Here is a 21,709-nt window from a genome sequence, read left to right on the forward strand (position 1 = left end):
CCCCTAAACGCCTAATTTTATCCTAATACATGTGACTGCATTTCTCGTATTCTTCCTCGGCATCCCTTCCCCCATTTCCAAAATGGGAGTAGGGTTTAAGGAGAATGACGGTGGAAGGAAAGGCAGTGTGTGTGTGTTGGGGGGAGGGGAGGGAACGGGAGATGGACGTGAGGTGAGCGCCTTCCGCGCGCGGAGTCCGCAGACTCCAAGGCCGGTTCCGCATGGTCAAGGGTCGATTTAATGGCGCAGGCGCCGTACTCTCTCTGCGCGCTCCTCCACTCCTCTCCCTCACCCAGCATACCATCAAATGATGCGCGGGTCTATTCTCACGAAGCCCCAGGGGTGTTCTACCTCGATCCTTCCACGCTGCCACGTCCCCCTTTTCCGGGATTTCTGCAAGTCCCCCGCCTTCTGCGGGAAGCGAACCTCCTAAGGGCCGCCTACCCTCCCCCAGGTCCAAGTCTCCGCCGGGAGCGAGGCTGGACTGGGCAGGCGCCAGGCGCAGCTCGGCACAGCTCGAGAATCCCTGCCCCTATATTTGACCCCCTAGGAGCTGTCCCAGCAGGGCCTCCTAATGGACGGTGACAAATACAAACTGCAACCTGTGGTCCAAGCCGGGCCGGAGGTGCAGAACCTAGAGAAGCCCCACCTGGGTAGAAGAGAGGAGCTGGCCGGCGGCTTCCGGGGGTCCCCAGTAAGACGACAAGGAATGAAATCAGCCCTAGGCTGGGGAGGAAGAGGTTAAGGCAGGAACCACCCCCAGCCTTATCCTAGGTCTCCGGTTTCCTCTGCCCTTTCTCCAAAAATCAATTCACCAGGACTGCTGGGGCGGCGCGGGCGCTGTCCCTGGTGCTGACTCCCTGGTCCTCGCCACGCACCACGCACCCGGCTCCGGCAGTGCCCCGCTCCCGCCCTGCTCTCCGCGAGACGGCCATTTTATGGTCTCTCCCGCACCCAGAGGGATGGACAATGGAGACGGCTTTCCCTAGTTTTCTTTCTTCCTCCCGGTGTGTGTAGGGAGCAGAGAGTGGACCAAATAAGAGGGGTCTCTGGGGCGGGATGGAGCCTGCGCGTGTGCCAGCTACCCCGCCCCCAGCCCGCTGAACTTTAATGGCTACCTTGGCTTCCCCCGAGCTGAGGCCAGCACGTTTGTTCGTATACTCACACTCCTCTCCAGGTCACAGTTTGCGCTGAAGTTTCTAAATCCGTCATTTGTGCCCATTACGAATTCTCTGACCCACGAACTCCAAGAGAAACCTTCTAAGTGGACATTTAATCGGACAGCGTTTTTACATCAAAGGTAGGACAGGGGGAAAAGATCCAAACGGTGTTTTTGAATTCTGGAGCTCAAAAAACAAAGTAATCCAAAACAACAAAATTCTATCCCCCACCGCCTAGGTGTATTTGCATTGTCTTCCTGACCTGACTGTACAAAGGCCGATTGATAACCTTTTTTATGTATGTAGTGCCTTCGAAAATAAAAAATCAGGAAGACCAATTTAAATGGAAGAAAAAAGATATTTCCAGTATCCTCCCTAATTTGGGCTTAATTGAGCACCATAATTTCTGTATTTAACATGCATGGCTAACACTGCCAAAGCCATCTATTAAAAATTAAAGTTAATTGTAAAAATACCACCCAATGCATTTTCATTCCCCCGCTGAAAAATTTTTGAAAAATTAAGTAATATTGTCTCATTGAAACAAAATACCATAATCCATCCCTATAAAATTAGTACTCACAATCTTGGTCCAAATATATGCAGGTATTTAAGTATGATTTTATTTTGGTTTTGCCTATGTGTTTTCATTAAACCTTTACAGCTTTTAAAATACTGTAATAGCTACCCAACATCATTTTTATTAGTTGTCTTGTAGCAGCCTCATTTATACGTGCAGGAGCTAATGAGGTGGGGGGTAATGGGTTGAGGTTTTTTTGTTTTGTTTTGTTTTCTGTTTGAGGTGGGGAAGAAGGATGAGATTTATTCAAATTTATTTATTCTCCTCAGTGATTCTGGGCTACTCTTAGCAGCCCCAAATAAATCATTACTTCTTCCTTCTTGGTAGGATTATTATGTTGTGAAGTGGAATGTGGGCCACCTAGTGTATTCATTAGGGGTGTGAATACTTATTTTAAATACTTATTTTACCAGTCTATTTAGGAGACTGTGTTTTGGTCAAAGCATTTCTAGTTATTTCCCTCTCTTTTATTTTAATCTAATGACAGAATTTAAACAAATTTGGCAGATATCCATGGTGTCATGAAAATGCTGTTTACTTAAAAAGCTGACATCCAGTCATGTGATTATGATTAAAATTTTTAAAACACTGTTTAATGAGAAATTAATCTTTGACAATAATTAATTCTAAAATCCTAGAAGTGCCTTATTTTAACTACTGGGTTTTAATTCAATACTAATTTTATAGGCAACCCAGAAAAATTTAAGGGGTAGAACACATTATATCTTTTCCCAAAACATATTTCTAACTCAGTAAAAATGTTCTTCCCATACTAGTCCATGTGATCTAAATGCTCAGCCAGAACAATATTTCTTTCTCAAAACTTCCCTCTTTTTCAGTCTATATGTTAGGTAATCTTTAATTAATTTCCCCAGCGTCATTTTAAACCCACTTTACCTTTGTAACAGCTTGTAAAGAATAGTTTTGGTAACTTTGGAAGTTTTGGATTAAAGCTTTCGCTTTATGTTGTTCTATACTTTGACAAATGAAGTAATTTATAAAAATAAAGTACCAGGTAAAGTGATGATATGCAAAGCATTTAGTTTCAATCCTGCTAATTTTTTTTAGGCAGAAGACAAAAATTCAATGTAATTTCTTAGAATTGGAGAATAGCAAAGTAACATATTACTGGTCTCTCTTAAATATTTTAAATAGCTCAGACTTTAAGAGATGCTTAATTTTACTTAAAGTTCAATATGAAAGCAACCTGAAATTAGTGCTGAGTATCACCCTTGCCTTGTTATTCTCTGAATTCTTAGAATATATGCACTCTTTCAGGATTTACAATAGCCTCATTTTCGAAGGATTAGGTATCTCCAACTAATTGTGTTTCTATATAATCAAGTAGAAAAATATCCCTGTTTCATTATTCAGAGGACTTTAATGAGATTACCTCATTTCTATTAAATATTCAACTACACTCACTGCTATTACCATTTTCATATTTTAATAATAGATAGTACTATACTGACTCATACCTATTTGGCTCTTATTTGGACACCAGTGATATTTGATATTCCTTGAACACTGCAGTCCAATAGCAAACAAGTAGTCCCTAGTTACAAACTCTAAGTCACCAGTGTTTGTACATTAATATGAGCTCTTTGGGGCCTATATAAATTGTCTTCCTGTATTTTCTGACACAATTTGGCCTGTACCTCCCCCATGATCAAATACACTCTTCATGTATAGCAGAAAACCAGAGAATGGCAGCTAAAACTGTAAGTTACAATGTTTGCAAACCTTGAAGGATTACATCTACAACTTTACTGAGAGATTAGCATGTCTGTAGATTCTGAAGCAGTCTTCCCCTCACAGATCACAATTACTGTGTATGTATAATCATTCTTGGATTCAGTGTACCTACAACTCTTGTCTGAATGAAATAAATGGCAGCATAAGCCATAAGATGGAAAATCAATTTTGAATGGAATGCATTTAATGAATTTCTTTTTATTTTAGGCAAGAAATTCTCCAGCATGTCGATGTAATAAAAAATTTTTCTTTGACCAAGAATAGTGTTCGGATCGGACAACTGATGCACTATGATTATTCCAACCATAAATATGTTTTCTCTATTAGCAATAACTTCCGATCACTTCTTCCAGATGTGTCACCCATTTTGAATAAGCATTATAATATCTGTGCTGTGGTCGGAAATAGTGGTATCCTGACAGGGAGCCGGTGTGGACAAGAAATAGATAAGTCAGATTTTGTTTTCCGTTGCAATTTTGCCCCTACGGAGGCTTTCCAAAGAGATGTTGGAAGGAAAACCAACCTTACCACCTTCAACCCCAGCATCCTGGAAAAATATTACAACAATCTTTTGACCATTCAGGACCGTAACAACTTTTTCCTAAGTTTAAAAAAGCTCGATGGGGCCATTCTTTGGATCCCTGCATTTTTCTTCCACACTTCAGCAACTGTTACCAGGACGTTAGTTGACTTTTTTGTTGAACACAGAGGTCAGTTAAAGGTCCAATTGGCTTGGCCTGGAAATATAATGCAACATGTCAACAGGTGTGTATATTTTATTGCTTTTAACTCATACCCCACCAGATGGCAAATCAATATTATAATCTCTTGGGGGTGGGAGCTTTCTCATTAGTTAGCTGTTGTGGTTAGCTTAGTACTTTAGGTCAAACTCCTATGCTTTGTAATGAATGAATGAATGAATGAATCGTTCTAGGTAAGAAGTTCAATCTCCTGCCCCCAGCTGGTAACCAAGTGCCGAGTTGGGGGACTGGTGGTTCATTAGCCTCCCCTCTCTATATTCCCTGTCCCATACCTTGGTCATGGAAATCATCACAGATCAAGAATATTCTTTAAATGGGTAGTTATGCCTTGATTATGCCAATGCAAAATTAGACAAATTGAGCAATTTTTTTAAAGATGCAATTGACTTAAAATGTTTTTTGATATTTGGTGCTTTATAGATGTTCAATATCAGACAACCACCTAGATAAATCATAAGTTATATAATCTGCCTTTATAATTTTGGATTTGAGTGCCAAAATATATGAAAAGTATTTTATGAGCTAATTGCTATCCCTTGTAATTTGATAGACAGATTGTCCAGAAATGCAATATTTTCATCTAGTTTGATGAGTCTTAACTCTGGCTATATATTAGAATCACTGGAATAACTAAAAAATATTGTTCCTAGGCTCTACTTCAAGAGATTCTAATGTAATTTGTCTGGTGAAGGGGGTGGATGGGGCAGGCACTTGGTATTTCTTAATAAATCCCCAGATGATTCGAATATACATTCAGAATTGGGAGCCACTAATCCAGGGCATTTTATAAAGCAAGATTAATTGTAGGATTTTTTTTCTTTAAATCATCTGAGGAAATTGCCTCAACTTGAATTTTCCCATTGCAAGTAGCCCTAATGTCGTAATGTACTGTCCAGATATTACTACAAGTTACAGTGGTTTCTGGGAGGCCTGGGTAAGAAAGGAATGCTAATGATTTTTATCCCGTAGTAGATTATTCCTATCCTATAATCCTCTAAAGTCTTGCAAATTTAAGATCTGTTTAGTTGACCCTCATAGAAGGAGGAATCATCATCTAATAAACTGGTATGTATCTAACAGGTAGAGTGACGCCGTCATTTATAGTCCACACTGGAACTTTTTCTTTAAGAGAAAGAGGATGCTATTAATAATTACAACAGGGATAACAGACAAAAACTGAGACTGTCCCAGTTTCCCAGGTTGTATGGTTACCTTTTTAAGAGGTAATGGAGCCCAACTCCTAAGTTTAAAGATGAATTGACAGAGGTACAAAGAACAAGAGTTATTTGCCAATGTCTCTACTCCAGAGGGGCAGAACCAGAGTGAGAAGCCAGGCCGCCTACTAGCCCATCCTGTGATCCTTTGACCTCATCATTTTGCTCCCCTTTTGCTTTATTGAAGTTCAGCTGTACAAAAAGAACTATCATTAGTCATTCCAACTCTTTCGGTTAAAATATTAAAACCAAGACTGAACTTTTAAATTTCAACTGGAATGATTATCTGTAAGCCTTCAAGTGAAGAAGGCACTGCATGTGCTTAGAAACTTCAGGAAAACAGCCTTTGTGGCCTGCCCTGTCCCCAGCCTTTGAGAAAGCCCAGGGAGTTAGCCATAGTGCCCCACAGCCACTCAGGCTTGAACCAAAAACATTGGTTCAATGGAAACTAAAAGGAAATACCGTCCGTAGAAACCGGATTCATAACCGGTTTAATTCTGCCTGTACAGCCAATGATAAACTCATACACACACGCACACACTCTCACACTCACTCACACACCACAGCAGTCTCAATAAGCAGGCAATGTAAATTAGAAGCCTTCAAAATACTATCTAAATATGAAACAAGCTACAAGCATAACTTAGCTTTTTTTTAAAAACAGAAAGAGTATAAATACTTTTCTTAGGTCCTGACATGCTAAAGGAAGGTTTGGGAAGACAGAGGAGCAGGGAACATAACTTTTTACAAGAGGGTAGAGAAAAATAAGGCCCCACAATCTTTCTATACCCAGAAAGAAGGATTTAATCTCTAGCTTTGGGTAAGGAGCTCTCCTCAGATTAAACAACCTCTTCCCACTTCCAAGGGCCCTTTGTGTACAGAAAGTGAAGTAATTTTCATTGGTGGGCTTCTGTGGTGTCACCATTGAGCCAGGTCCACCACTCTCCAGGACAACCCAGAGGCAGGTTCAAACGTGTGCGACCTGTTCGGTCGCACAGAAGCCTGTTCTCAGAAGGGCACGGCACTTGGTTTAATAATCTGTTATCTCCCTCCTGAAATTCTCAATAATTTTTGAAATAAGGACACACATTTTCATTTTGCGCTCGGTCTCACAAATTATGCAGCCAGTCCTCCCCAGAGGTGTTTTGTGGTCTAAAAGATAGATTCAAAGCAAGTACTGTCTAAGTTGCTTAGACAAATTCACCGCCCTGCCCAGTTACGATGACCTAGCTGACTGAAACAAACACTGGCCTCTGAATCCACATGTATTTGTTGTTCACAGGTACTGGAAAAACAAACATTTGTCACCCAAACGTCTGAGCACAGGTATCCTTATGTACACCCTTGCATCAGCAATATGTGAAGAGATCCACTTGTATGGATTTTGGCCTTTTGGATTTGACCCCAACACAAGGGAAGATCTTCCATACCATTACTATGACAAAAAAGGAACCAAATTTACCACCAAGTGGCAGGAGTCCCACCAGCTGCCTGCTGAGTTTCAGCTGCTGTACCGAATGCATGGGGAAGGGCTCACCAAGCTGACTCTGTCACACTGTGCCTAAGAACTCCAAACAGAAAGTGCCAAATGGCTGTTTAAAAAGTGCCCCAAATCAAATTGAATAGTTGTCAGAATAGGACCCTAGAGAATTTCTTACAGTGATTGTCTGCCATTTAAGGAAAGATATCTTCTCTCCCTCTTTTGCATTGCTCTTTTAAGGGTCTTAGGGCAGATGCAATGAAGCCACATGATTTAAACTTGATAGAAGGAATGTTACGTTTGGAACATGCTGCTAACGAAATGGTTTGAAGTATTTTCATGTTTGTATTTTAATACTAAATTGCCTCCCATTTTTTATGAGGACTAGAGCTGTAGTTTCTGCAGCTTTGCTCAGATACAGTCCTCATAATGAGAGGCCCCCTAGCCAATTTGGGCAGGATTTCAGTTTTGTCTTAGTGGGATCAGACTCTTTGAAATGGAAACATAACTAGTTGCATATCATCTCTCCCTCTCTGCCTCAGCCTCTGCCTCTTATCTATCTCCATCTTTCTCCCTATAACCACTCCCCTTACCCCGTCACCATGGAGTTTAATAATTTGCTAAGAATCTTATGGAATTAGCTTTGCTTGTATGTGTTGCATCTGTACTTGATGTGTTTAAGGCTCTGAGTAACTTTGATGTTTCATGGCAAACCGCAAATCATGACGGATCTCCTTATGATTACTTTTATAAGAAATGTCTCTTATGAAGTTCTCACTAGTCCAGACAGTCATTCTACAGCACAGTGGTCCCTCTCTGGTGGGTGGCATATAATGCAGTGAATCTTTCACGATCACAAAGAAAGCCTATTTTGTGGGTGGCATCACATCTCTTGATGTGAGTGCTATTATGGCAAATCACTGTTGCCACATGGGCAAGGGCATTCTAGCCTCAGTTTAGTGCCTCCCACAATCGCTACCCAAGCACTGGGCTGGGAATTCTCTCAGAATATAGAAACAATGAGTCAGCTTAAGCAGCTGGGACATATAGAGAAGGATGAAGAATGCTTAGAAGTTCTTATGGATCCCGTATACCTTAAAGTGTTGTAACCACATTGCCGATTCACAGCCTTTGAGAACCAGCAGGATTTGAGCACAGTAGAAGCTTAGAGGTTGGCCAGGCTGGGCCCCCATGTGACAGATAGTGCTCAGCTGAGGTCATCTTCAGTATCCTTGTATCTGTCCACCAGCACCGCTCCAGAACCATTCGTTTCCTTCAAAACGATTGTAAATACTGGCTATTCCTTCTTTCCACTGAAATCAGATCTAGGTACCTACAAATTAAGCATTTCAAAAGGAAAAGCCATTGTGTGGTGGCAAGATCTGGCACTAAATAACTCTTGGAATTTGAGATGTGTAGACTCGCCATTAAGGAATTAGTTGGCCATTCTCTTGTTTATTATTTCAGCCTTAGGAATAGAAATCACATCAGTCCCATCCCTGGCTTTTAACTGAGCAGCACTTTGTTCTTCCAGTTCAGCCCAAAGTCTGGCCAAGTTGATGTTAAATTTTAATAAGAGTTTCTTTCTTCTTTCCAAATGCCAGTCAAGCACAATTATAATACATTCGGGTGGGGTAGCTTATTCTTTTCCAGAAATCTTATCTGGATTGCTTGTAATGTTATAAATACTGTTGAAAATAATTGCTGTAGATCAGTAATCAGCTCATTGCCATTCTTTGAAAAGGTATAATCATGCCTAAAATTAAACCAAATACAATAAGGAAGACACAGTCCTTATGCTCATGTTCTGCCTGGTTCTAACAAGGAGTTGTCATATCGTATTCCACTTTTTTTCAAAAAGCTAATCAGAGCAGCCTACACAGATCCAAATATTAACTAAGGGAAAAAAACCCATACAGGTTCAAACATGTTACCAACTGTAACACATATTACAACATAGTACAGGTGGAAATCATCCAAATAGATGGGAAAAAATAGGAATAGATATTTCAAAGTCAAAAGCACTGAAACAGCTCAATATTTGAAATAATTAGAAGGGGAGATGTTAAAAACATTTTAAAGTCAATGGCATAATTTGCTGGGCATCAAAACCACACTATGCTGTTCCCTGTCACTTTAAAGAGGACTGTACCACAGTTCTCATGCTGTGCTGTTAGGATCACTGCAAGATTGATAACTGACAGAAGTGTTTAGTTGGCTCTTCCTAAGCACTTAGTTCATTTGGTTACAGCTAAGTAATATTAATGCCAATATTACACCGGCCAGAGTTTGACTCTAGAGTTTTAATCCCCAATGTGCCCATTAGATTTCACTAAATAGCCATGCAGGCTAAAAAAGCGAAAGACCAGAATCCCTAAAACCAGTTAATTGGTCTATGGTGGACCAATTAGATCTCATCATTATGCCAAGTGTTTGTTTATTTGTTTTAAGTTCAGGGAGATTTTTTAAATCTCATTTCACTCTTGGCTCCGTCTTAATCTACAAGAACTCAGAATGCTGAGGAAAATGGACTTGTCTCCCAGAACTGGAAGGGCTTAGAGATCAGGCTTACCTCCTGTTCCAGGCAGAACTGGAGCTGATCCCTTTTCTTTAAAAATATCTGAAGAAAACCCCAAACCCTCCCATAGTGGTTACACAATTCTCATAATTTATAAATTATTTATAGTCTGTATCCCTCCTATTGCAAAAATTAGATGTAATATGCAGGTAAAGCATTTATCTCAGTTTTCAGCATGTAGTAATTAAGCATTGAATATATAGCAGCTTTTACGTTATTTTTATTGTTACTTATGCCCTAGACCTGCAGTTCCAGCATAAAGGAAAACAGCCTCTAGCTGATCATACGAAATCTTGTTTTTAAAGACTGTTTCAAAGATTAAAACTATATGACCACTGTCATGACTAAAAGGGTCAGTGGGTCCCATGAGTCCTGCTAAGGAAGGCAGTGGTGTAAGTAACCAGAACTTCCGGGCCTGCATAGTCAAGAGAAGTGAACTGGGCAGACAGTTCTGATTCAGCTACAGATACAGACTCCTGGCTTTTGCACTGCCCTTGCTTTATTGGTCTAGGTTAAGTGCATCCTTTTGTCAGAACCTTTTCTCTGAGGATATTCACAGCAGAGTCCACCCTCAGCTACTGGAATATATTTCACCATAAAGCCCCCAAGGCTGTCTACATATGACACCAATACAAATGACCAATTCAGTTGTAGAAGGGGAAAAAAAAAACCCACAGACATTCAGCAACCTGCTTAGTGCTAGTCCCTCAGTTTTCATCAGTTGTTCTGAATGTCATGTGCAGACGTGTAGTTCCAGGGGAGACAGAGTTAAAATGAGATATCAAGAATGCCTCCCACACCCAGAAAAGCTTTCCCATATTTGATTATTAAACATCTGTGATTCCTCCGCCTTTGCTTCTGTGTCTTAAGTGCCCTTGACCTTAGTAAAAGTGCTCGTATTTAATAGTGTTGTGTGCCTAGCAGTGCTGACTGTGACCACTGTGCCATCTGTCTCTGACCTTGATGTCAGGCATCTGACCATGGGGCTACCAGCCAGGATGTGCAAAGGGAAAGGCTGCCCCAATCCCCTTGTGCCCAGGCCTCTAGGAATCCACGAATGTGAATTGCAGGACTAACCTATTTGGTGGGGAAGCCAAGGAATGGAAGAGCACTTCTTTTGACTTTGGGCAAGGTACTAATTATTAGACTCTCAGATAGCAAAGAGATGTTGACCTGAGGCCAAAGGAAGCAGGGACAGAATTGTAAAACCCTGAAACATTGAAAATGGAAGAGCCTTTGAGCATCTTTAGTCCTAATTCCTGACTACGAATAAGAAATGGAGAGACGGAGAGGCAAGTGATTTTCCCAAGATTGCACAGGTAATCAGTGGAGAAATTAATGACTCTTCATCTAGTACTTCCTTGTCTTAGCATCAAATGAAATGGGCTCAAAGGGAAAGTGATTTGGGATTGAGGTTCACAAGGCACAGAAAATAAGTTAGAAAGGCTGTAAAGGAGGAAAAAAAGATTCTCCCCCCCCACCAAAAAATTATTTCTCAGTGCAAAACAATAAAGGGGATGCTTGTCTAGGTATACAACCATCCACTGAAAATAACATACATTCTACCCCGAAATGAGAGAAAACTGTCTTGGTAAATTATGATTCTGGTAATCTGGTAAATCACAATTCAGTACTGACGGTTCACAGTTGAAAGCTGGAATCTTAAACAATTTAGTCATCTTAATAAAACCTTGTTTTAGTATTACGTATGCATAATTTAAAAGTTGAATACTAAGAATGGCTATGTACTTCTCTACATGTATAATTTTCAGCTGGGGCCCCTGACGTAAGAAATACCTTTTGTAATGCCTCCCACATTGTAAGCAATTCCAACGGCAAACTTTGCAGTATTGCATTTAGTTCAATATGCTAAGATGTACAAATAAAAACAAATAATTTGGGCTAGGTCTTCATGTGCAGAATGACAGACTAAGCAGTTTTCTATATAATTCTGGATCCCTAAATCTTTTCTCTCCTAATCGTGTGAATGTGCCAGACAAAAGCATATGTTTAGCCTTTACTTGTCCCTGAATGTGCAGACTGTTCCTTTGGTTACAAAGAGAGTTGGGGTTATGTATATGTGGCTGAAATAACCAGAGAGAGCATTACAAGTCCTGGAACTTAGAGGCCCTGGGTCACCTGATTGCCCTGCCTGGGCTCTGTGACCCAATTAATCAAGGCCACAGGTGAGCTGGCACCAAGGACCAAAATGACTTAATATGCCTCTTTCACACTCGGATTGCTTTGCCACAGCAAATTTTAGAATATCAATCACTATGGTATTATGAGTATTTTTTAAAATTTCTTTTTATTGTGATGACTTATTGATGATATATGTGTTTGAATAGATATTTTTTATCCTTACTGAAGCTCATTCTCTTGTTGATTACAATGGAATCACAGTGAAGAGCCTATCATAGAATAAATGACTCCAATTTAAGATTACAATGGGGTTATAGGGTTAGGACCTGGATTATGTTACTGATCCACCCGCAAACAATGCTGTATGACATGAGAAGCTCTTTAAAATACAATTCTTGCTCCTCACCCCAGACCTTTGACTCAGAATGTCCCAGGATAAACTCAGCTTACAAATCCCAAGTGATCCTGATGTGGCTGGCATTTGGGAACCAACAATATACAGCAGTCATATATACCATTATGACCAAAGTAACTGAATGCTTATTACTCCTCATGCAATTAGTAGCAGATCTGTTCCTTTAAGTTATCATGATACACGGCAATAGAGACATAGCCTTAGTGACTCATTCATTGAACTGTTTTTGGCTGACTTGGCCAGTCACAAATCTGTAAGCAAACAGTAGCTGGTTAATTTAGTCAGAACGGATGCAAGCCTGGACAGAGAGTGGGGAGACAATCGTTTTAATATATTTTACCCCAAAGCCAGCTCTTTATATTTCAAACTAAGAGGCAGATCTCAGGTCATTCATCTTTACAAACAGAGAAACGGGGAAGTTTAATGATTCATTCAGATTCTACTTGGATGTCATTTCCAGAGCCTAAAATATTCCCCAAAGGGTCAGATTTTTCAACCTCCAGATAATGCCCAAAATACCAAGGTCTTCAGGTTAAAATGAAACTAATCAAAACAAAACAATTCAAGGATCTAAAATTCTAAGACCAACCAAGTATGTGAGAGGTGGTCAGTTGGCACTGGCTGCCTGGGGCCAGCCACTGTAGAATAAGATGCCACCATCCTAGTGAAGTTTTGGCCAGGCTCCTTTCTATAGCCGTGCACATGCAAAGCCTTTCATCATTAGAGATATTAAAGGGCTCCTTTGATTTCCCTTCTGTGGGATCCAAAGACAATTTTAGCTCTTTGGTGTGCTGCTAAATGTTTAACAACTGGCTCTGGAGAATGATGGAGCTCTGATTTGCAGCACTTGCCGATTTCTGTGGTGTAAATACTCTGATCATAGCCAATTCTAAGCTACTAAGCTGATGTCAACCAGCTGAAAATATACCTGTTTTCAAAAACAGGATTGAGCTGGCTCTAGCACAGCACTGCCTGAACAGGAGAGGCTAGCAGTGGCTTTGGAGGAACTCCCAAGTGCCCCCTCCCCACAAGGAGGCATTTCTACTTTGGTTAGTTCTACTAATTTTTGGTATATTATTGGGTCCCAGAGGCTAAGGACCTTAAGGTGTTCAAAATATTTCCTAGCCATGTAACTCTTAGGAACCTCTCAACAGATTCCTCAGTATCTTAGGAGATAACTAGCCATGCCTTGTCTATAATTTCTAAGGGTAACCTTCCAGGTAAACATTCTTTAATTTAACTGCCAGTTTAAACCATGTTTAACTGATCTTTTTTTATATCCTATAGTCTACCGCAATTCTCTCATTTTCCTGGTCCACTTGCTCCTCATCCTTCTGATGTAGCACAAAAGTCACAGACGTCCAGAAATTAGTGCCCGCAAAGGAGTAGGGGAAGAACGAGACATCCAATAAGCCGACCTGACCCCACTACACCTAGAGAGTCTCCACTCCCCCAGAGGACATCCGCTAAGAAAGCCTCATGCCCAGAATTTGAGTATACTAGGCTTTATTTCCCTCAGAAAAGTTCCAAATGGGCACGAAACACCACTAAGTAAGAACGCCACTGAGCAAACTCTGCAGGAGAAGGCGTGTGACATCTTGCCCTTAGCTAGTGTAAGGCTGCACCCTTAAAAAAATATATACCAACAAATATTTGGCCACTGCAGTCCACGGTTGTTGGGCAGTAGTACAACTTTCTTCCTCACCGCTAGTTGTAAATGAACACCCTACTTACTGAGTGTTTAGAAATTATACACCCTGGTGAGCCACAGAAGAAGCTTTGTTTGCAAATTGAAGTTTTTTTCTGACAGAAGTCATTCTTAGGTGGGTTTAACTAAATCTTTTAGAAAGCAATGCTGGAAAAAATGTACTTAATTTCTCATATACAATAAGTGGCTATTTTTTATTCTATGTGTAGTAAATCATAATTAGATCTTAAAGAACCAAATCTACTTTCCTTGCTATAGTAAAAGATCCTACAGGTTTCGTAAGGCATTGTTAGACTGTAAACGTTTGAAACTCAACTTGGACATTTTCTATATTATGTTTAAAAGGCCAGGGTATGACTCTTTTCTGTTCTCCTTAAATCACCTAAATGAGCTTGTTTCTCTATACTGAATAAGCTACATTTTGTTCTGAATGAGTTAGGTACATGATCAGATATTATTCTGTATTCACAACAAGCTGCATGTGCCATGGGCACAAAGTACACCTTCATCATCTGGCTCTCTTCTGGACACCGAAGAGATAAGTTCACAACTATAAACAGAAACCTGACAGCTGGCTCCATTTCATTACAAACAAATTCACAACAAAACCAGCCTTGAAGGACCAGCCACTCCTACAACATGGTTAGCTAGGGAGATGGGGAAGAAAAATTGGTAGATAATGAGAGAGAGGTGTCGATGTGTATAGGGGGAATAAAGTCATTGAAGGACTTGCAAAAAGGAAGGGGAGGTTTCTCTCTGAAATCTGGAATCTAGACCATTTTGCAAGATGTAGAATGATTGGTCTCCTGGTCAGAAATGCTCTTTAACTACATCCAGATCTGAGCCCTTACTAGCAGCCTTACAGCCAAGAGCCCTGCCAGGGGATTATTGGTGGGCTGAGATCCAATCACCAAGCATGAGCAATAAGCACTGAAATTCTCCCAAGACACAAAACAAAAACACTGAAACGTCATAATGCAACATCACTTACATAGGACAGTCACCTAAATCCATATCAGAGCTTCACAGATCTAGACGTTATCTCAGGGCTGGATTCTAGATCAATGTCTTCAACATGGAGATGAGAAAATGGGGGTTCCAAAAGTAGGAAGTGACTTCCTTCCCAGCTAGTTAACTGGAATTAGAGTCTGGGCCTCCCAACCACTGATCCTACTACACACCATGCTGCCTCCATTCTTTAAATGGGAAGTTGACAATCCATGGTGAAACCATAAATTAGAAGTCAAGACAAAAGAATGTGATATCTTCTCTCATTTAACCTACTTAGTTTCACCATTTCATTTTAGCATCATTTTAAAGAATGTTATATCAATGTAGAATGAAAAACAAAGCTCTCTATAAAGATAAAATCAAAAGGTCAAAAGGCGAGAGAACAGTGAATATACGTTATTAAGGAAACGAGCAAGAAGCACGTGTCAGGGAAAATAAATGCTTCTTACATTGTTACAACCATCAATCCCTGCCCCCCACATACTTGATGCATTCGTTTAGGAAGATGCCATTTCATGCTGAGTGAGTGGCATTGAAGACTTCACCCCCAACCACATCAGAAGCTCTCTCGCTCTTTAGAAGCCCGTGGCCCTCAGGAATCAGACTCATATCTCCTGAGAGGCAGTCCTAGCTGCCCTTCCAAACAAGCTGCCAGACTGACAGGGCCACGGAGACCTGGAAGGAGCCGGCACTGCTGGACTGAGGAAAGTGTAAATATCTTCGGCCTTCTTGGTGAACAAGAACGATCATCTCTCTTTCGTAGAGGTAATCGCGTGTATATTGTGACTCTAGTTTGTGAAGAAAATGCAATGATTTGCTTCGACAGCTCCCCAAATGTCCCTGTTAAGTGTGAATGTGCCTGCCTCATTGCCTCATGTGCCAAACACAGTACTGAATGCGTTGTTTTAAAATAAACTGTTTTGTTGTGCATTGGAAAACACTGCTGGTTGTCTCTGTCCCATTAGGAAGACCCTATAGGCACACACTAACACACTCCATCCAGTGAAAAGATGAAGTACATCCTCCTTGTTCTCATTCTCAGTGTTTTAAATAATTCTTGGAGATTTATAGGACTCCAGAAAGGTTGTTGGACTTGGCTGTCTATAGCCATGAACTAGCAGAAAATACTAAAAGTGTTCCCATGCACAATTTTTCCCGACTACTTTAAACGCGAATCATGCGACAAGCCTTAAGATTATTAATAATAATACATTGCTCTTGAATGTTACAGCCACATACCTTTTATTTCATCAATAACAGCGTGAAGGGAGGACACGGAGGGACTTCATCCATGTCACCCTCTTAGTGGCAGAGTTAAACCGAGAACACGGTCTCACTCTCAGTCAGTGCTCTTTCCCGGCACCTTCACGCCATTCCAGTCTCTCTTTATGCCACCTCCTCACAGGACCTTCTCTGACCCCATCAGCCTCCACCCCCATAGGCTGTGTTATCTTCATAGCATTCTCTTTCCTCACTTGAAATGATAGTATTTATTTATTTACTCATTGTTTATCTTTGTCTCCCACTGTATTATAAGCTCTACCTTCTACAAAGCAGGTAACTTAGCTTGTCTTAGTCGCACTGTGTCCTCAACGCCTACAACAGTACTGAGAACTTAGGCTCTCAATCGATATTTGTAGGAGGGACAGATGGATGCATGGATGGGTGGACAGACACACCATAGTCTATGTATCACTTCAACTTTTCCTTTATCTCCCTCCCCAACTTTATGCCTACGCCGCAGACACCAAAAGTCCTCACTCTGCTCTGACTGCGCTACCCAGACAGCACCATGAATAATACTCAATAAGTATTTGTTGACTGATTTAATGAACAATCCCAGGAATTGTTTTTCTCAATGTCCAAGTTCTAACATCAAGACTGTCCCAGCATATTATATGCACCAAAGCATACCCTGTTCCTGAGCCTGGCTGATCGTAATTTCAAACAACGGGAAAAACTTGAGTAGGATAAAAATACAGCACGATTGGAAAGACTTCTTCCTCAGTAAACAGGACAGCATCTGAGAGGGCTCGCTGCAAGGCTCTTTAATCCAAATCTAAAGGCCTCAGTGGCCCCCATCACAACACTGGGCGGGATATGAACAGGGCAGAAAATGACCAAACTCACAATGCCTGTCCTGAAGAAACTTAAAAGTCTTACTGGGGAAATAGCTCAACATGTTACTAAGGAATATCTTTTCTGCTGGGCAGCTCCAGGGACTGTTGGGATGCAGATAGCGACAGTGAGAAAGAGACAGAGAAGGATAGCCTGCTAAATTCGAGTGAAGACAATAAAAATTACAGAGGCCAGATAGAATGCTTAGGGCTTACGTTTTCTGAAAACTATTTGCCAGGCTGATGATTCCCCCCGCCACCCTCACAGAGAAAAGGTAAGTTGTTCCAGAACAAAACAAACATTTCACAAACTTCCGCAAAGCATGAAACTGACACCAAGTTTATTGCCGGCCACTCTTTGCCTGGGGCCAATTTAGTATAAATTAAATTTTAAAAGTGAAATCTTTTTCGTTAAGAAAATGCATGGCCACAGCTTGATCAAGACAAAGAAGATTAAAGAAACTCCGCACATAAAAGGACCAACTTGACTCAAAGCTCTCAGGCCAGTAAGGAAATAGGCTTTCTGTGTTAGTCTCGGCAAGAGCCCGGGCTCCCTCTCCAGCAGGCCTTCCGCAGGGTGCAATGGCCAGGGGTGGTCGATTCCAGCCTCAACAACCAAGGTTTCGCCCAATTTGAGTGCACTATTCTTGCCGAGCTAGCTCGATGAAAAGGCTGTTCTCAGTACTATCTCAAACCACTTAGAGTATCATAGGTGACCAGAAACTTAGAGATTCAGTGAATTCAATGCTCTCATTTCTAAATGAAGACATCAAGGCTCAGAAGAGAAAGTGACTTATCCAAATGTACTCTCCTAGCAAGCAACAATTTAAGTACTTTATCAATTTTTCTGGGAAGCAAAAGAAAAGAATTATTTTTATATCAACTAACAATTCTCAATTGCAAATGAAAATATTTGAAAAAAGACAATCAGCTCATTTTAAATTAACTCTTTTCTCATTATTACAAAAATATTCTTTGAAAAAATATTAGAAAATAGAGAAAAGTGAAAATATAAAAAAAATCAGCTAAAACTTTGACCTGTTTTTCTGAGTGTCTGCTTGTTTTACACCATGCATACTGTTGTTTTCTGCTTTTCCCCCAACTTAAAAGTATATCGAGAGCATCTTTCCATGTCATTAAATGTTCTTTGATAAGCTCACAGTATGGGAACACTGCAATTTATTTAACCAGTTCTCCCGGGTTGTTTCAAATTGAGGTTTAGGTTCTTTGCCATTTTTCTTTGCTGTAAATAGTGTCTGATCAGCATCTTCATAATTGAATGTTTGTACATCCATGATTATTTCGCTGTATAAAGCCCCTAGATTTTCAATAAATATGAAAATTTTTTGTAAGAGGAATATTTTTCAGAGCTGGTCAGAAATGTTCAAGTAGAAGTTCAACTACCAAATTTCTAAATCTTTATTTCCCTAGAAAACTTGCAAAAGCTTTTTTTCAAAAGGCAAAAAAGTTAGGAGAAAAGCATAGATCATCACTGACGATGACTTTCTCAATAGAGAAATGATGTCTTTTTGTGTACTATACTAAAATAAATAAATAAGCTATTGTGTGCTACTTCAATTCAGTTACCATTATCTCTTGTTTAGGAGCCGAGAGAATTTCACACATCAAGGGAGAAAGCCCATCCAATCGCATCCTCATTGCTAATCAAATAAAAAGCACCCAGGACCATCTGAGAGAGACGGACCTTCAATACAATGATAGATAGCTCTTTTCCTTATTCCCAGGGTATGTTTATTGCTTACTCAATCCTACCAACCTAATAATGCTTCCAATTCACATTAAGTCCAAGAAGTCCAAAGGAGGAGGTTGAACTAAACAATCTACCTTGCGGCTACACGAATCTAGAGATCAATTGTTTTTGTTGAACTTCTTTCAATCAATATCTCTACTTCAATTGGGAGATGTGACTTTAAGCAAATTCAAAATATGAACATAGATTTCCCAATATTAAGGATGGCCAAAGAAACCACTATAGAATTCCTTATTCCCTATCATTGTCTCTCCCTTAAGTAAATCTGTATTTGCACAAAAAGAATTATTTTAGTAAATATATTCATCACTGTGGGCCTTATATCTCTATCACAACTACTCAACTCTACTGCTGTAGCACAAAAGCAGCCAGAGATGATTCATAAATGAGCATAGCTGTGTTCCAATAAAACTTTATTTAGAAAAACAGGCAGCAGCTAGATTTGGCCTTTGGGGCTATAGTTTTCCAACCTTTGCTTTAAGTAACATGCTCCTTACTATATGTAAAATATTTCCTTTGACATCTTCACTGTATTAGCTTCTTAGAGCTGTCATAATAAATTACCACAGACTTGGTGGCTTAAAACAACAGAAAGTTATTCTCTTACAATTTTGGAGGCCAGAAGTCTAAAATCAAGATACCAGCAAGGCTGATTCCCTCTGGAAGTTCTCAAGGAGAACCATTTGATGTCTCTCTCTTTGCTTCTGATGGCTACCAGCAACCCTTGACATTCCTTGGTTTGTAGCTACATAACTCCAATCTGACTCCATCTGCACATGGCCATCCCTGTATGCCTGTATGTTTCCTCTTCTCTCATAAAGATTTGTCACTGGATTTGGGACCCACCCCAATCAAAGTTGATCTCATCTCAAAATCCTTACTTAATTATAGCTGCAGAGACCCTTATTACGAATGAGGTCACATTCCAGGTGGATATATAGTTGGAGGGTGGGGCACAACTCAACCCATTTACAATATTACCCCATCCACCAAGTAATTCAAGTACCCATGAGCCCATGGAACACAGTTCAGTGATGCACAGACTTAGATGTGCTCCAGGTGCTATTATTCCCCCTTGAAAGGTCACAAATCCACACTACAAAAGTCCAACAGCATTATTGGGTGGAGCAAGTCATGTCTTCAAATTATGTTTTATAAAGCGTTCGGTATCTATAGACAGTAAATGAATGTGCTTTCAACAACAGATTCAGAAACAAATCAAACATCACCTCCAAAGTCAACAAATTTTAAAGGTACTCCTAGTATACAAGAACTCGTTTCCCGCATCAGAGAGATGCTCAGTGCCAGGGATATTGATCTTGTGTAAGTGAGTTTTCTGCCTGGGGTGCATGTACCACATTGAAAGAAAAAAACGTGAATGAAAATATGAAAGTTGATCAACCTATGACATGAGGTGATAAGTTTGGAAGAAATGTCTAAAATGTTTCAGTGGACACAGTTGTTCAACACTTAAAGATCAATTTAAAACTCATTCTCATCTTGGAGCAAGTATCACAGATATATAGATATAGATCTAAACAACTTTAGTCACAAACACTAATATGTCTGATTTAGCTTCCAGAAACCTTTGTGACCTAATCAGCAAACAAAGCCTGTGGGCAGCTAAGGTGGAAATTTAGTTGGAGATTATTCTCAGAAATGGAATACACTGAAACTGTCTTTAACAAAGTGTAGAAGATAGTGAAGGAGGGCTGATTGAGTGACTTAGAGGAGAGAAAAGTCAGTTAAATAGAAAATCAGAAACTTAAACAGCCACGTGGATGTTTCATCCTGTTGGAAGCATTACATATGTTCAAAATGGAATATATACAGGAAAGTTTTCTGCCTTAAAGTATGTCAAGACCAGAATGACTACTTGGAGCCTCATTCATACAACACAAAATTGCATGGAATGTGAAAGCGTCTAAGAGGAAATAGCCTAAATTGTCCTCCCTGTAGGTAGCTGAGGATTCGAGGTGGGAGATGTCCCCTCCCACCTAGAAGCCCTAGACCAGGAAATGATCCACTGGTGGCAGGGAACACGACATGGCCTGTCCGTTCTCACTCTTTGGTCCAGCCTAAGAGAAGATATTTTCCATGTGACAGATCCAGCAACCACTAGGACAGGGAGAAGGGATGATGGAAGAGGTAAGTTCAGTGAGTCTTGGCATAAAAGAAGGAGGTTAGGTTGATCTGGATACAGTCTAAAGAAGAGAATCATGAACTATCAACCAGGAGCAAAAGACCAGAGAACTTAGTCATCCTCTTTATCCTTTGTAATTCCCTATGTTCCTTCTGCTGAATGCCTGGACTGTTTCACCGGTATGGGTAGAGCTGACTCTCTGGCAGCCCTGTGAATGGTCCCAGCCTCTGCTTCAAGGACGTCCTCCTCATTTACTCTCCTCCTGACTGCAATGACCTCCCTCACATATGAACTCCCAGAGCCCCCTCCCACTCAGCTTCCAGCTTTGTGTCTTCATCTGCCCCTGGTGGATTCAGCTCCTCCAACTCCTGACTTCACCTTTTTCGTAACCATCATCTTGAGATGCACAAGCCATAATCACCTCAGGCTTGTGAAGGTGGTGCTCTCCAAGTCAGGCCCTTGGGACATGACTGAACAAGCCGACAGCACCCCGAGACACAGCCCATGTAAGAAGAGAATTATCAGAATAACCCCACGAGCTGGGAACTAGGAGTCTGGCCTCATCTGCTGCCAGTTTAGGGACATACAAAAGGTCAAGGGATAAAATAGGTGGTGGCACTGTGATCGGGAAAGAAAAAAATAGACTTAAGTCACTCTGGGAAGGGAGAAGTTAAAAGAGAGGCCAGAAACTGGGTTGGACAAATTCCCTACAGCCTCATAGAAAAATGGCATCTTCAGAAACCTATTCACCATTTTGTATTCCCAGCAGTGTTCTACTGAGCCAAGCCAACCTGATGTTAACCACTGAGCTTTGGGGGTTCGTTTATTACCAAAACGCAACCCAGCTTATCCAGATTAATATTGTAGACTCTAA

General features: G+C 40.6%; 1 protein-coding gene across 1 annotated transcript in view; it reads left to right on the forward strand.

Annotated features, from left to right (window-relative positions):
- The window catches only part of ST8SIA3 (ST8 alpha-N-acetyl-neuraminide alpha-2,8-sialyltransferase 3), a 7,984-nt gene extending 458 nt beyond the window's left edge, over positions 1-7,526 (forward strand). The window contains exons 2-4 of the mRNA XM_006913697.1: positions 1,178-1,300; positions 3,703-4,260; positions 6,753-7,526. Of these exons, the coding sequence (XP_006913759.1) occupies positions 1,178-1,300; positions 3,703-4,260; positions 6,753-7,035 (964 nt within the window). The 3' untranslated portion in view covers positions 7,036-7,526. The remainder of the gene's footprint in view (positions 1-1,177; positions 1,301-3,702; positions 4,261-6,752) is intronic.
- Positions 7,527-21,709: the final 14,183 nt, after the last annotated feature.

The sequence above is a fragment of the Pteropus alecto genome, unplaced genomic scaffold (genome assembly GCF_000325575.1).
Source record: "Pteropus alecto unplaced genomic scaffold, ASM32557v1 scaffold14, whole genome shotgun sequence".
Taxonomy (NCBI): Eukaryota; Metazoa; Chordata; class Mammalia; order Chiroptera; family Pteropodidae; genus Pteropus; species Pteropus alecto.